Source organism: Mus pahari, chromosome 1, assembly GCF_900095145.1.
Source record: "Mus pahari chromosome 1, PAHARI_EIJ_v1.1, whole genome shotgun sequence".
NCBI lineage: Eukaryota > Metazoa > Chordata > Mammalia > Rodentia > Muridae > Mus > Mus pahari.
The window spans coordinates 60,725,915-60,739,230 of record NC_034590.1 but is presented as its reverse complement, the minus strand read 5'-3'; the positions used below and the strand labels follow the sequence as shown (position 1 = coordinate 60,739,230).

At 44.0% G+C, this 13,316-nt stretch overlaps 1 protein-coding gene across 3 annotated transcripts; it reads left to right on the top strand.

Annotated features, from left to right (window-relative positions):
- The first annotated feature begins 3,797 nt into the window (after positions 1 to 3,797).
- Positions 3,798 to 12,828, top strand: Prss23 (serine protease 23). Of its 3 annotated transcripts, none has more exons than XM_029532998.1 (2): positions 3,798 to 3,875; positions 10,880 to 12,828. In XM_029532998.1, exon 2 carries the CDS (start codon positions 10,891 to 10,893, stop codon positions 12,037 to 12,039), a length of 1,149 nt encoding a protein of 382 aa, XP_029388858.1. In that variant the 5' UTR covers positions 3,798 to 3,875; positions 10,880 to 10,890; the 3' UTR covers positions 12,040 to 12,828. The 3 variants fall into 3 exon arrangements, with proteins under 3 accessions (XP_029388858.1, XP_021060383.1, XP_029388862.1); XM_021204724.2 differs by lacking the exon at positions 3,798 to 3,875 and adding an exon at positions 4,212 to 4,325 and having other exon boundaries at positions 10,880 to 12,827; XM_029533002.1 differs by lacking the exon at positions 3,798 to 3,875 and adding an exon at positions 4,221 to 4,325 and having other exon boundaries at positions 10,883 to 12,828.
- The last annotated feature ends 488 nt before the right edge of the window (positions 12,829 to 13,316 follow it).

Here is a 13,316-nt window from a genome sequence, read left to right as displayed (position 1 = left end):
GCGGGCTCAGCTCCTCATCGGAAGCACTAGAACAGGAGAGTCCCGGAGGGAGGGGGGGCAGCGTGGACTCTCAGCTAAGGTATGAGACCGGCCAGCAGGAGCCTCAGCCATGCGGTCCTCTAGAGCAGAGCTTGGGATCCTGACTGAATACTCTAACCTCAGTGTCCCGCCTGCAAAATGGAGAAAATCGTAATCCCTGAATTCTCAGTATAATTAGTGGGACCATTATGAGATAGCCACCTCATGAAGTAAATTAATATTACGGAGTGAATAGAATTTGTATTGTGAGGTTGCATTTGGTATAGAAGTGAACCAGCCATGTTTGCTCTTGTATCAACATATGATGGCCCGGTTACCTAATTTATTAGCTCAGGCATTTCCATCTTAGATTTCTCAGCCACTAAACTCGTGAACCAAATAAGTTTCTGTTCATTATAAATTATCCAGTGTGTGGTGCTCTTTTTCAGCAGCACATGACAGATTAGCATATCTCTCTTTTGCTCTTTATCTTGAAGGTTACATGTAATAAAATATACTCCATGCCACCAAGCATAGTGTGTTCATTACAGAACGCACCCATAATCTTTACAGCCAAGCCCTAGCTCTGCCCACTCAATCCTTGCAGATTTCTCATTTATACAGTGGAAATGCTCTGCTCATCGTATGGTAGTGTGCTTCTACAGACTCAGTAAGTTGATGTATATTAAAACCTTGCCCAGAATCTGGGGATGCATCCCAGTGGCAAAGTTTTAGGCAGGTGTGAGCAAGGTGCTGTATCCAATCTCCAGCAATTCAAAGTGCCAAAAGGCAATAAAATGAAACTCCCGGGCCTTTACCTTTTGAGCTTCAATTCAAACCCCATTGCCTTAGGGAAGTCTTCAGACCTGGCATAATAAGAAGCAATGATTCTCTCCCATTTTCTAGCTTATGTTTGTTCCTTGATCTAGACTATAATTCCCTTTTCCTTGTGTTGGATTTTGTTATATGTCCATAGCTTTTAATAACGTGCACCAAAAGAGTCAGGGGCATTTGCACAGCCCCAGAAATTTTCAGCAGAGTGGACAGACAGTAATCTCTCAGGCCTCACCCTGAGCACGCTTTTAACTCCTCAACTGCAGTGCACATAAAAAGGTTTGAGAAGGCAGTGAGGGGGCTGGGGTCCTTTTCCCTGGGGGGGAAGACAGACAAGTACAGAAAAAGAAAACAGCAGACATCTATGTGCGGCATGGGAACACCTGCTGTTTACACAGCACACATCTCTCAAAGGTCAAAGTACCCTACAGATCCATCATGTTGCTGTCCGTGTGGCCGTTGTACAGATGACCTAAGGGCCAAGTTATTTTTCTATGACGAGTCTAGGAAACATCTAAAGCCAGAGTCCTGTTTAAGCCCTGGACCCTCTGTACGTCCGTCTGTGCTGTTGTTTGTTTGTTAGCTGTTTGGGGAGAAGACAGTAACACCTGGAACTGGCCGGGAGAGGGAAGTGTTCTGAGGCCCATCTGTGCCCCAGTTTTTCTTTATGATTGATGGAAGTAATATTTGTTCTTTCTACTTTGAAAACTACAATTGTTAAGAAAAATAAGCAATAAATGTCAAAAAATGGGCTGAGGTCTTGCTTTAAGAGAAGGCTTCAAAACACTGTCTTTTCCCACAGTGGATTAGCCACAGTTCATGTTTATTACCTGTTCCCTACACATAAAGAACTATTCTCAAGCACGTTCTGTGTATTTATCCATTCAACCTTTAAAACAACCCCAGCAGCCCTGGTTGTATAGAAGAGGCTACTGAGGCAGAAAAAGGTTAGGACAAAAACCACAATGCTAGCCAGGAGCAGACCCTGGCAGGGTAGCCACACAGAGCTGACATAGAAACAGTATCACTGACACTGTATTATAGTCTTGGACAAAATAGTTCTCAGTGCTCAATGTATTTATATGTAATGGTGAGAAGCCTTCAAGGTCAACATTGAGGATAGACATGATGTAAAAACAGAGGGACCAAGTTTTTCATTCCATTTTAGCCATTCCTGTAAAGGAACAAAGCCAAGAGCTTAGATAGCCCACATACCAAAGGAGCTCTGGTATTGAAGCTGATAGGCAGCCAACAACATGTCACATGACCTTGTGGCCTCTAAAGTAAGTAGTTATTTACTTAACTAAGAACAAATGAAGCTGGAGGGTTTATCTGGGTTTTTCTTTGGTAATAATTCTTGTGCCTTTGTCATTTCTGTGACCTCTTGAACTGCACTAGGTTTTAGTTGGTGTAGTCATAAAGAGTTCCAAGTCCATAAATATAGCTCCATTGGGAGCTATAAACCCTGGGACATCCGTAACTTAATTTGTTTTACTTGTGTGATCTCAAAGAATCACTCTAAGCATGTTCTGGATCATTGAGATAACCACCAGTACTACCTTTCTATTGCTGTGATAATACCACATGGCCAAGGCAACATAGAGGAGAGTTTATTCCTGCTTACTGATTGAGAGGGTCAGAGTCCACGGAGGCAAGGCCTGGCAACCAGGAGGCTGAGAGCTCAGACCTTAAATCCCAAGCACAAAACCGAGAAGGTGAACTGGGAATGGTGCCAGACTCTGAAACCTCAAAGCCCACCCCCAGTGACACACTTCCTGAGTTGAGGCCACACCTCCCAAGCCTACCTAAACACCACCAACAACTGGAGACCAAGTATTTTAAATGCCAGAGACTATGGGAACCTCCCTATTCAAATCACCACATGACTCCAAGAGTTAATCTGGTTTTCTGTGCCTATAAGTGCTAAGCTTTGGCCCTAGGAGGTTACCACTTTCACTGTTGTGTTAACAAGAAAGAAAGCTGGGGAGAACAAGAAGAGAGTCCTTTAGGGCACTGCGCACCACAGGAGTGGAAGCACTGTGGAGAACTGAGGAGAACCCCTCTGGCAGTCAGTAGCCATACTTCTGTCAATAGCTGAGGAAGAAGTATTAACCTAAATTGTACTGCTCTGGAAGATAACTTTTGTATTCTATCTGTTTGAGTTTTGTTCTTGAGTTGCTCAAATGTTTAAGTTTTTACCTAGCTTTATGTATACACTCACATTAATGGAGTGTTTAAAAAGAAAATGTAAGCTAAGACAGGAGGGACCTAAGAAGGTTTTGCCTTTAACGTGGTGGACAATACTCGTTTCCTTTATGTTTGAGAAACACTACTCAACAATGTGTTCAGGGCTTTCCTAGTTAAAGGCAAGGCAAACACTAGCTCACTGGACATGTCACTAACATCCTGGTGTGGAATAGGATGTCAGGCCCTCCCTTTCTGTGGGCAGGATTTGACAGGAAAAAAGGAAAGCTACTCTGGGATTGACAGGAGAAAGAAGAAGAAGAAGAAAACGACCTCTTTGCAAAATCTGGTCCTACCGTTCAGGAGCTGTCTAACTGCTAGCAAGATTAGGCCTCTCTCCAGTCCTCCCATCCTTAGGGGAAATCCACAGCTCCACCCTTTTCATCTCCATGACCTGTATGAAGGGTTGGATCACAGAAATGGATGTGTGGGGGAAAGACCACTAAGACTCTAGCACTAGATATTTAATAGTGAGGTCACCAGGCTGACTCAGAGAAGACCCCCAGGTATGGACTTCTTCAGTGACTTAGGGAAGCAGGCACCATAAGCTAGGAGGTGGCTCCACCAGCTGGTGCCCTGGTGCCCCAGTAAAGACCAGGCCAGGGGCGTCACCAGCCAACCCCTGGGAAGCTGCCAAGTCAGCGATCCCTTGCTGTGCTCTGGGACCCAGTATGATAGAGGCTGAACTGCTCTATGTATGATAGGGCCTGCAACCTCGGTAGCCTGCCTCTGGATCACAAACTGAGGTACACTCTAGAAGCGCTGGAGGAGGAACTAAGGTGGGCAATGCAGACCCCTAGAACTTGGTGTGAGTTGTCGAGAGTGGGAGAGTGGGAGAGTCACTGGTAGGATCCGTCCATCGGACACGGTGCAGGGGCATCGAGTCCAGGGACCCGCTGGTGATGAAGCGCTGCGGAGACCCACCTGCGCGGGGCCCGAGGGTCCCGGACCTCTGAATAGCAGGGTGAAGCTGGCTGGAGGCAGGCGACTAGGGGAAGGGGAGGCGACGGCGGGCGGGCTGCGCCGCTCGCGACTGGGGGCGGGGCGGGAGGGCCAGGGAGGCGAAGGGGAGGGGATGGGGGGCGGACCGGGTGCTGTAGGCGCTGCTGGACCTCAGGCTCGCACTCGACCACTTTGCGGAGCAGGCATGGGAGCCGCGCGCGTCCTCCGGGCGCCCACACCTGTCTAAGCGACGCACGCCCGCGGTCCCGGCGGGCTGCTCCACGCGGGTGAGTGCAATGCGGGGACCCGGAGTCTCGGGCTGGGTCCGAGGGACCAGGAGTATGCCGGAGCGGGACAAAGGGTCGGGTGCGCGCGGGGTGGGGTGGCTGCGGGCTGCGGGAGACACCGGAAAGTTTGCCGTGGCCTCCGCACAGACAAGAGCCTGAAAGAGCCTCCCTCCCCGGACACGCTCTGTGTAGGGCGTTTGGATTCACTCAGAGTCTCTTGTAAAGTGGATGGGGAAAGAAGGTTTTGAAAGCGCTGTCTTGGATGCAAGGTGCTGTCTAGGGGTCAAGTGGAGATGTGTCTGGCAAGGTGTCCCTGGAGAGGTCAAGGTAGGCTCTCCCCCACGAACACACACCGTAACCTCTACCATTTTCTTTCTTTGAGTTTTGCGCCTACTGTATCTGACTTCATTATGCTCTGAGCATTAATTTTTAACCTGGCACGTGATTATGAACACACCTTAGCAAGCAAGAAAAAGTCAGCAAACACAAGTTGGTGTTTGCTTGGTCTGTGCTTGGTGCCGACTTCGCTCTGCACACTAAACCTATCAACAGTTGTTGGGAGCAAATATTTCTTCAGCGTGAGGCCATTTATCACAAATTGCTAACTGAAAGAAAAGATTTGTCCTTCCCTAGAACTTTTAAGAGAGGACATGTTTAGATGGAGCAAGACCACCCCCCTCCTGAAATGGAACTGGTTCTTCCTCCCACCTCCCGCAGAGCATCCCTCGAGAAAAGCCTCTTGATTAGAATCCTGTTTGTTTTATTGTCCATTGGGTGACATCCACGAGAATTTAGAAACAGCCTGTGGCATGAGGAAAGTTCCAGATTATTCAGAATCTTGGTTAATATAGAAAATGCTGCTCCCAGGTCTTGTAGGTGAACTTGTGGGGTCCTAGCGAATGCCTTAGGGACAGATAGGTCAATACTAAGATAGCCTCACCAGGCTCTGTGGGAAGGGTTTGGTTTTATAGTTGAAGTTAGGTTTTTCCAAAATCCCTATTGCAAATTAGTATCGGGATATTGTTAAGACATTGTTTCAGGCGGGAAAGTGTTTAAAAGAGCTATTACCTGTCTTTCTAGGAGTCTTCTAGGAGTGAGGTACAGTAGTGCATGCCTGTGAATCCCAACACTTGGAAGGCTGGGGAAGGCCAGTGAACTTGAGGCTAGCCTGTGTTATTTAGTGAACATTTTTAAAGAGTCTCTTAGAACTATGTTGGGGATGGGATAAAGAAACTGAGGATTCTGTTGAAGGCACTACATTCATTTTTTTTTTCTGAGTGTGTCATAAACATATGAATAAATCTTTCACTTGTATTTTCCATTATTATAAACAGGCAATAGGCAGCTTGTCACGCTTTTCTCTGACCTTGGAAGAAAGCAATCTTCCAAGGTAATTAATATGGATTTCATTTCTGTCTCACTGATGTCTATTCAGGTAGACAGTGGATGTAGGTATATTTTTCTGCCTGTGGCCTAAGTGCCAAAGTGCCCATTAGTGTGTCTGAGAACATTGTTGGCCCAGGTCTGCGGTGTTAATAGTCTCAGGTTCTCCTGAGCATCCCTCCCATGGATGTTTTAGGAGTTAATGCACCAGGCATTATTCATGCATAATTCCAAATAGCTCCAGGGATTTCGTTTCTCATGGTCTCACCACTGACAGCTCTCTGCACTCTATAATTGTTCTGCTGCTAGGTGGTCTTGGGACTACTAGGATGGCTCATTTTGCCTAAAACCTGATAGAGAAGTTAAGCTCTGTGTGACCATGAGATCGTACTTGATTTGCTGGGCTTCTTAAGTCCCCTCCCATTTCCCTACAAGACCATCATTCTTAAGCTCTCCTGTGACTGGCTCTGTCTTGCTTTAAGGGGTTATGTGACTCTGGAAAATGAGAGCAAGCTTGGCTTCAGTGTATTCACAGAGCTTTGTTCATTTGTAGGCATTTGCTTGGGGAATTAGCAAAGCCTCATTGTTCAGTGTCCCTGGCTACAGATTTCATGGAGGACCCTTTGTTGCTCTTCCAACTGGTGTCCAGCATGAGCACCACCTTCACGTACTTTCTTACCTGAAACCATACTTTGTAGGATAGACAATAGATGTCTGAAAAACTAGATGTTCTCTTGTATCAATTGCTTGCTTCTAGGAGTTAAATCATTCCTTCAAGCATTGTCCCCATAAGGAGAACCAAGTTGTTAACAGTTTTGAAGGCTGCCCTATAGAGAATCACAAAAGTTAATCTCAATACTCCAGTCCCTAGTCCTCAGTCCCTAGGAAGGTTATTGTCATTGGCACATCTGATAATGTGCAAATTCCCTCTACCATAAAACTTTTATTAGGCTTATGAAGTATGTTTGTAAAGTGTAAATATTTTGATGCACTAGATAGCTAGACAGTGGCTAATATTTACAACCTTGGCAGGGAGTGTGTAGTTTTCTTGTGAGTCAGATAGTCAAAGCTAGAAAAGAAGTGCAGTTTCTCTATTACTAAGCATGATGAAAAAAAAAATAGCTGCTCACCTTGCTTCTCCATTTTGCTTTGCCATTGGATGAAGTAATTCATAAAAACATTTAGTTGGAAAGCTTAGAAGATAGTTTACGTGCATGAGGAAGCTGTATCCTGCAAAGGTTCATTCCTAGAAATGGAATGTGACAGAACTAACATTTTTTTCATCCAGATTTAGCTATAAGAAAGATAAGGTTTGGAAATCTTCATTCTTTTCAAAAGATGTTGGTTTTCCAAACAGCTCTACAAGAACAAGATGATCCACTTTTAAATATTACAGGATTTAAAGTTAAGCAGCACATGCATCATGTTTCTAGCTGAGAGATTAAAATTGTCTATGTTACATCTGTTTACATCCCTGAAGGTCTATGTATAAATCACTTTAAATAGGATGACAGAGCAAATTACTTTGGATGCTTATAACTTTAATAGCCAGATGCCAGTTTAAGTCCACATGAGGACTTCACATTTAGTTTTACATCTCAATTGCTCACCAGCTATTCCCAATCAATTTGGAAAAAAGTTCTGCACTAATTTCTTGAAGTGTATATCCCTTTCTGTGTTTGGATTAAAGTTTTAACTTTCAGAGGCTCATAGAAACCTTAAGGAAAATGTAGAATGAAGATTGTCTTATCATATCAATTAATACAGTCCAACAGTACTGGAAACTTCTAAGCCTTGTTTCTAGCAAAGAGAAAATAGGGCTTCCAAAGTACCCCCAAATTTGATCTTACACAAAGAAAGCTGTGTTTTTCCTTAAGTGGATAACAGTCTTTCCCATAGTTGGCCAACTTCTCCCTGACTCTTGGCTACGTGATCAGAACTTAAGTTGTAAGCAATCTGAATTGGTAATAGCCTATCATTTAGTAGACCCTTTAAGCATTCTTTCATTTGTAAGTGATCTCCAAAGTTCTTGGCATGTAGACATCTACCATTTTGCCAAGGAGTACATTTGACCATCTATACAGAGAGGCTATCAGGACAGGAGCCAAGCTGACTGATTACCCAGCACCCACAATCCAAGGAAAACTGGGTACCCATCCATGCAGTGCCACTCACTTGACTGGTTTTTAAAGACGTTACTTCTTTTTTAAACACAGACTAAGGGGGGGGGGATGGCATGTTGGCACTTGTGAAATGGGGTGTACTTTGGAACCTTAGAAAGTATTCTTTAAATAAACGGGGATTTGCTGTACAGGCGAAACATTTGGAAAGAGGGTTTAATTCTGCTGAGAAGAGGATTAGTTCATTAAAGCGAAGTTCCTGGTTGGATTTTTAAAAATGTGTTTGCAGTGGTTTCAGAGTTTTCTTGACATTCTCTTTCCTGACACCCTTGTCAACAAACTGTTCCATTTTTAAATAGATGGATAAAGCTATAGACAGCAGGACAAGTTTGGTACAGTTGATAACTCAGACTCTATCCAGTTATGCACTTGTTACAAGTTTAGAATTCATAGTTTCATGTTCTGATATTAGCATATCTTAGCACTCCGGTTTTTCTTGTCTACTGAAAGTATTATATGTGTCTTACAATAAGTGTAGCATGGTCCTGTCTTAGATCCTATGCTCACCCACACATATTTTAAAAACAAGAACACTTGACAGCTTAGGCCTCTGGATTCTGTGTCTCCTTGAGACAAGATGAAGTAAAACTTGATGCATTGTGCGTAACAGAATTAATGTTTTTCACATTAGTCAAGCAAAGAGAGGATAGATATGTCGCGGTCTTCGAGGGAGACATCTGATTTCTTTAATAGATCCCATTTGACAGGGATTCTGGTGTGAGTGGAGTGGCTAGTCAAAGTGGGAATTACTATGGAGCAAAGGCTGTTCACACCAAAGATGAGCTCAAGAGCTGGGTCCTCAGTATAGCTGGGTCCTGGTATAGTCAGACTGAGACCATGCTCTACACATCTCCCAAAGTGTTATCATCACTACATGTCTTAGCTCTCCATTGTAAGCTGGACTCTGTTAGCATCACCATACCTTCCCTGGTCACTTTGAAGCATTAGTCCTGACATTATTGTACCCAACAAGCACATACAAATACACATTTACTCCATGATTTCACAGACGTAGGGAAACAACTTAATGCTTTTCCACCCCCAAGTACCCAAATATTCCCTGAATACCCAAGATCTTTTCTATTTAGAAAGATGGAAAGAAGTTGAATTTTGAGGACATAGGAAATACTGAGGAAATGAAAATTTAAGGATCTCATTGCTTCATTTCTCCATTTCTATTATTCTTAGCAGAAGTAGAGTTCAAGGCAATGGGGCAAAAGAGCTAGCAGAGGGGACAGAACACACATTTTAGTGTGTGGATATTAGGAACATGGCTTGGCTTGCTCAGGTAAGTGAGGTAAGATCACATAAAGCAAGCACAAGGCACTCAGAAGTTGCCAGTACCTTACAAGGGGGAGTAAAAATAAAGAAAGCACTGTTTCCTCTTGTGGAGGCTTTGTTCCCTTAGCTGGACTCTTGAGAAATACCCCTCCCATTCCACTCTGGGATGCCTGATTGTGAATGAATTACCCTACCCACTGAGTCAGCTGAACCGGAAGATTTGGAGCCAGCCAGAGCCCACTGATGCTTAAGCAATGGTGAAAGCACTTCCAACCCTCTTTGTAATCGTTTTTCTCCAGGGACGATTGACCAAGGCTTTAAATACATCTTTCAGGATACAATTTGTACTCTTGCATTTAGTACACACAGTGCTCTACCACGGGCTCAGGCTCATTACCTGCTGCCTCTACCCTCTCTGTCCACCCCTGCTGAGCTGAATGTAATTCCTGAGCTGACTCACACCGCTGCTGCCCACCCCCATGCTCTTGCATGCTGTTCCTTCTGAGTGTCTCCTTCTCTGTCTCCTAATATATCTAATGTCTTTTCAACTTCGCACTTCCCCTCAGTGGAACACCCCTCCTGCTCCTCTTACTTTCTGCATCTAACTTTATACCCTTTGTCTGCGCCACCTCACCATCTATGCATATCTATCCCTGGAAATCACCATTCAGCATCAAGCACTATATTTCCTGAATTGCAATATTAATTTATTCTTCCAGCAAAGTGAGCATTCACCCCATGACTTTCACATGTTAGCATAGGTTCAAGGGAAAGGTATTAGACACGATGAAAACACAGATACAGGCACCTGAATAAATAATCAACAGCAATAATCATAAGGTTATTAGATACAGTGTTTAAAACTTCATATCTTGAACAATGATCCCTTTATTTTGCAGTATAATTCAAATATCTACAATTATTTACTTGTATGGAAGTGTGAAGTGTATGAAGATGGTTATTCAGGATCCAACAGCTGTTTCAGCCACACCCTAAAATATAAAATTTCAATACATTTGGGGTGAAATGCACCCAAGTTGCTGAAGGTTGGATCAAAGACAATGCCTTTTTTTTTTTTTTCCAAATTCAAAGCAAAGATCTGCAAAATTCTCATGTCGTCTTCCAAGTGCATGCATGCATCATGTAGGAATGATAAGATTTCTAGTATGACTCCACCCCTCCCAGATGCCTTTGAGCCTAGTAAAGTGTCTGATTTAGATTTATTATCTAAGTGAGCATGTTGCCCAGAAAATTATGTAAGAACTTATTGTAATAGAATAAGATAAGAAGGAAGGAAAGGGGCCAGGAGTGGGTGGATAGCTAGACAGGAGAGGACAAGGTATATAGAATCAAGTAAAAAGAACATTCAAAAACCTCATAAAAAATGAGTGCTGGCCATATGGTCACAGAAGAGTGGTAAATTTTCTAGATGTGGCCCTGTAATGTCTCATGGTCTTTACTTCTTAAGCATGAAGGAAAAAAAAAAAAAAAAAACCAGCTTCATTTGGGACTGAGGTGTGGAAATGATCCTAAGGTCAAGCAAGTCCTTGCATGTAAGTGAGACCATTACCTGAGGGATTCTCTCGCTGGGAACCTGAGGAATGTTCCCAGTCTTAGAAGCATGACCAGCGTGCGGCTGTGCCCTGCCGGGCTGCAGTAAATGACCTGTGTAGCTTTTGTCCTCCTGACTCCTTGTCTTTGTTTCTACAGTAGCACTCAGCATGGCTGGAATCCCAGGGCTCTTCATCCTTCTTGTCCTGCTCTGTGTGTTCATGCAGGTGAGTCCTTACACCGTTCCGTGGAAACCCACATGGCCGGCTTACCGCCTCCCTGTAGTCTTGCCTCAGTCTACCCTCAACTTAGCTAAGGCAGACTTTGACGCCAAAGCGAAATTGGAGGTGTCCTCCTCGTGTGGACCCCAGTGTCACAAGGGAACACCACTGCCCACCTACGAAGAGGCCAAGCAGTACCTTTCCTATGAAACCCTTTACGCCAATGGCAGCCGCACAGAGACTCGAGTGGGCATCTACGTCCTCAGCAGTGGTGAAGGCAGGGCACAAGGCAGAGACTCGGAGGGCACAGGGAGATCTCGCAGGAAGAGGCAGATTTACGGTTACGATGGCAGGTTTAGCATTTTCGGGAAGGACTTCCTGCTCAACTATCCTTTCTCCACATCGGTGAAGTTGTCTACTGGCTGCACCGGCACCCTGGTGGCTGAGAAGCACGTCCTCACTGCTGCCCACTGCATACACGATGGGAAAACCTATGTGAAAGGGACACAGAAACTCCGAGTGGGCTTCCTGAAGCCCAAGTATAAAGATGGTGCCGGAGGGAACAACAGCTCGAGCCCAGCCATGCCAGATAAGATGAAGTTTCAGTGGATCCGTGTGAAGCGCACCCATGTGCCCAAGGGGTGGATCAAGGGCAATGCCAATGACATCGGCATGGATTATGACTACGCCCTGCTGGAACTCAAGAAACCCCACAAAAGAAAGTTCATGAAGATTGGTGTGAGTCCTCCAGCAAAGCTGCTCCCGGGGGGCAGGATCCACTTCTCTGGTTATGACAATGACCGGCCCGGCAATTTGGTGTACCGCTTCTGTGATGTCAAAGATGAGACCTACGACCTTCTCTATCAGCAGTGTGACGCCCAGCCCGGGGCCAGTGGTTCAGGGGTCTATGTGAGGATGTGGAAGAGACCCCAGCAGAAATGGGAAAGAAAAATTATCGGCATCTTTTCAGGGCACCAGTGGGTGGACATGAATGGCTCTCCACAGGATTTCAATGTGGCAGTTAGAATCACGCCTCTTAAATATGCCCAGATTTGCTATTGGATTAAAGGAAACTACCTGGATTGCAGGGAGGGGTGACAGGAGTCTTCTTGCCAGCACCGATGGTCCTTTTGCACTCATTGTAGGAGAGGCTACCTTTTTATCATTGACTCTTGTGGTGTGTGTCACATAGTATCTTTTACCTAGTATTCTTCAAATGGCAAAACTATTGGCTATATTATTTTAAAAACTGTTGTGTGCATTATAGCATTTATGCAGTCTGAAAGCATACCTTTGCATAGAGACTTTAAAATATTGGTGTTTGGGGTAATAGGGCCTATTTGGCAAGTAAGTTAAACTTTCAGTTTTTGGAGAATTCCGATTTTTGTCTGATCCAAACTTGCTTCAGAGGTTTATATCAAATACGTGACACACAGGGAATATGAATTCTTATATTTGTATATGTATATGTTTTCTGAGAGTCATATATTGATATTTTTGTAATGTGTGGTTATTATGCTTCCAGATGATGATAGCAAAGCCTTCAATAGGCAATTTATAATGTTTCGGATTCAAACATTTATGTAGTAGTCCTTGAAGAGAAACAATAATTTATTGGCTATATTGATACCCATATTAAACTGTATCTTACAGTGCACAGAATTCCCACGCTGCTTTTAGTTTTGAAAATAAAACTTTCCCTTGTAAAAAAAAAAAAAAAAACTGCTGTTCTGCTTTTGTGGGACGTCTGTGTACAGTTCTGCAAAGCTTGCTATCACACCAGAGTGGGCAAATCATTAATCCCAATCCCTGCTCTTGGCAAGGTTTTATCTGCATGTCTGAAGCTAACAGTTTCTCGAAAGACAGTAAGTGGGGCCTAATTAGAACAGGCTGAAAAGCTTCCCAGCTAACAGTTGTGGCTACAATAAAAACAATTCTTGGATTTTTCCCCCCACAGTGAGGCACATCTCACTGTTTATCATTTGGATGAGTAATTTAAAATGAATTAAATTCCAGAGAACAATGGATGCACTGCTCCATAGATGTCACAGCAGAGTAACCACTTGTTTGAAGCCTGGCATAATCGTGCAGCCTAATCCAGATTTAGTCTGCTTAGTTTTTCAACATTTCCAGAGAGCTTTACATTTATTTAGTTGGTAAACTTTTCTCCCTCACTGCACTTATTTTATAGTTTAAAAAAAAAAAGTTTGAAAGTTGCTTTAGGAAAACCAGTATAACTTTATTTTCCCGGCTTCAAAGTGGCGTCTCGTGCTGGAATGGTCTAGGCTATAGGCACATAAAACCAGACACAGCAGTCAGAAAAATAACTGAAGGTGGTGAGATGGCCCGGCAGGCAAGGGTATTTGCTGCCAAGC

Excerpts from the sequence above, each read along its gene's own strand:
- Prss23 (XM_029532998.1), top strand. The coding sequence starts at position 10,891 with ATGGCTGGAATCCCAGGGCTCTTCATCCTTCTTGTCCTGCTCTGTGTG.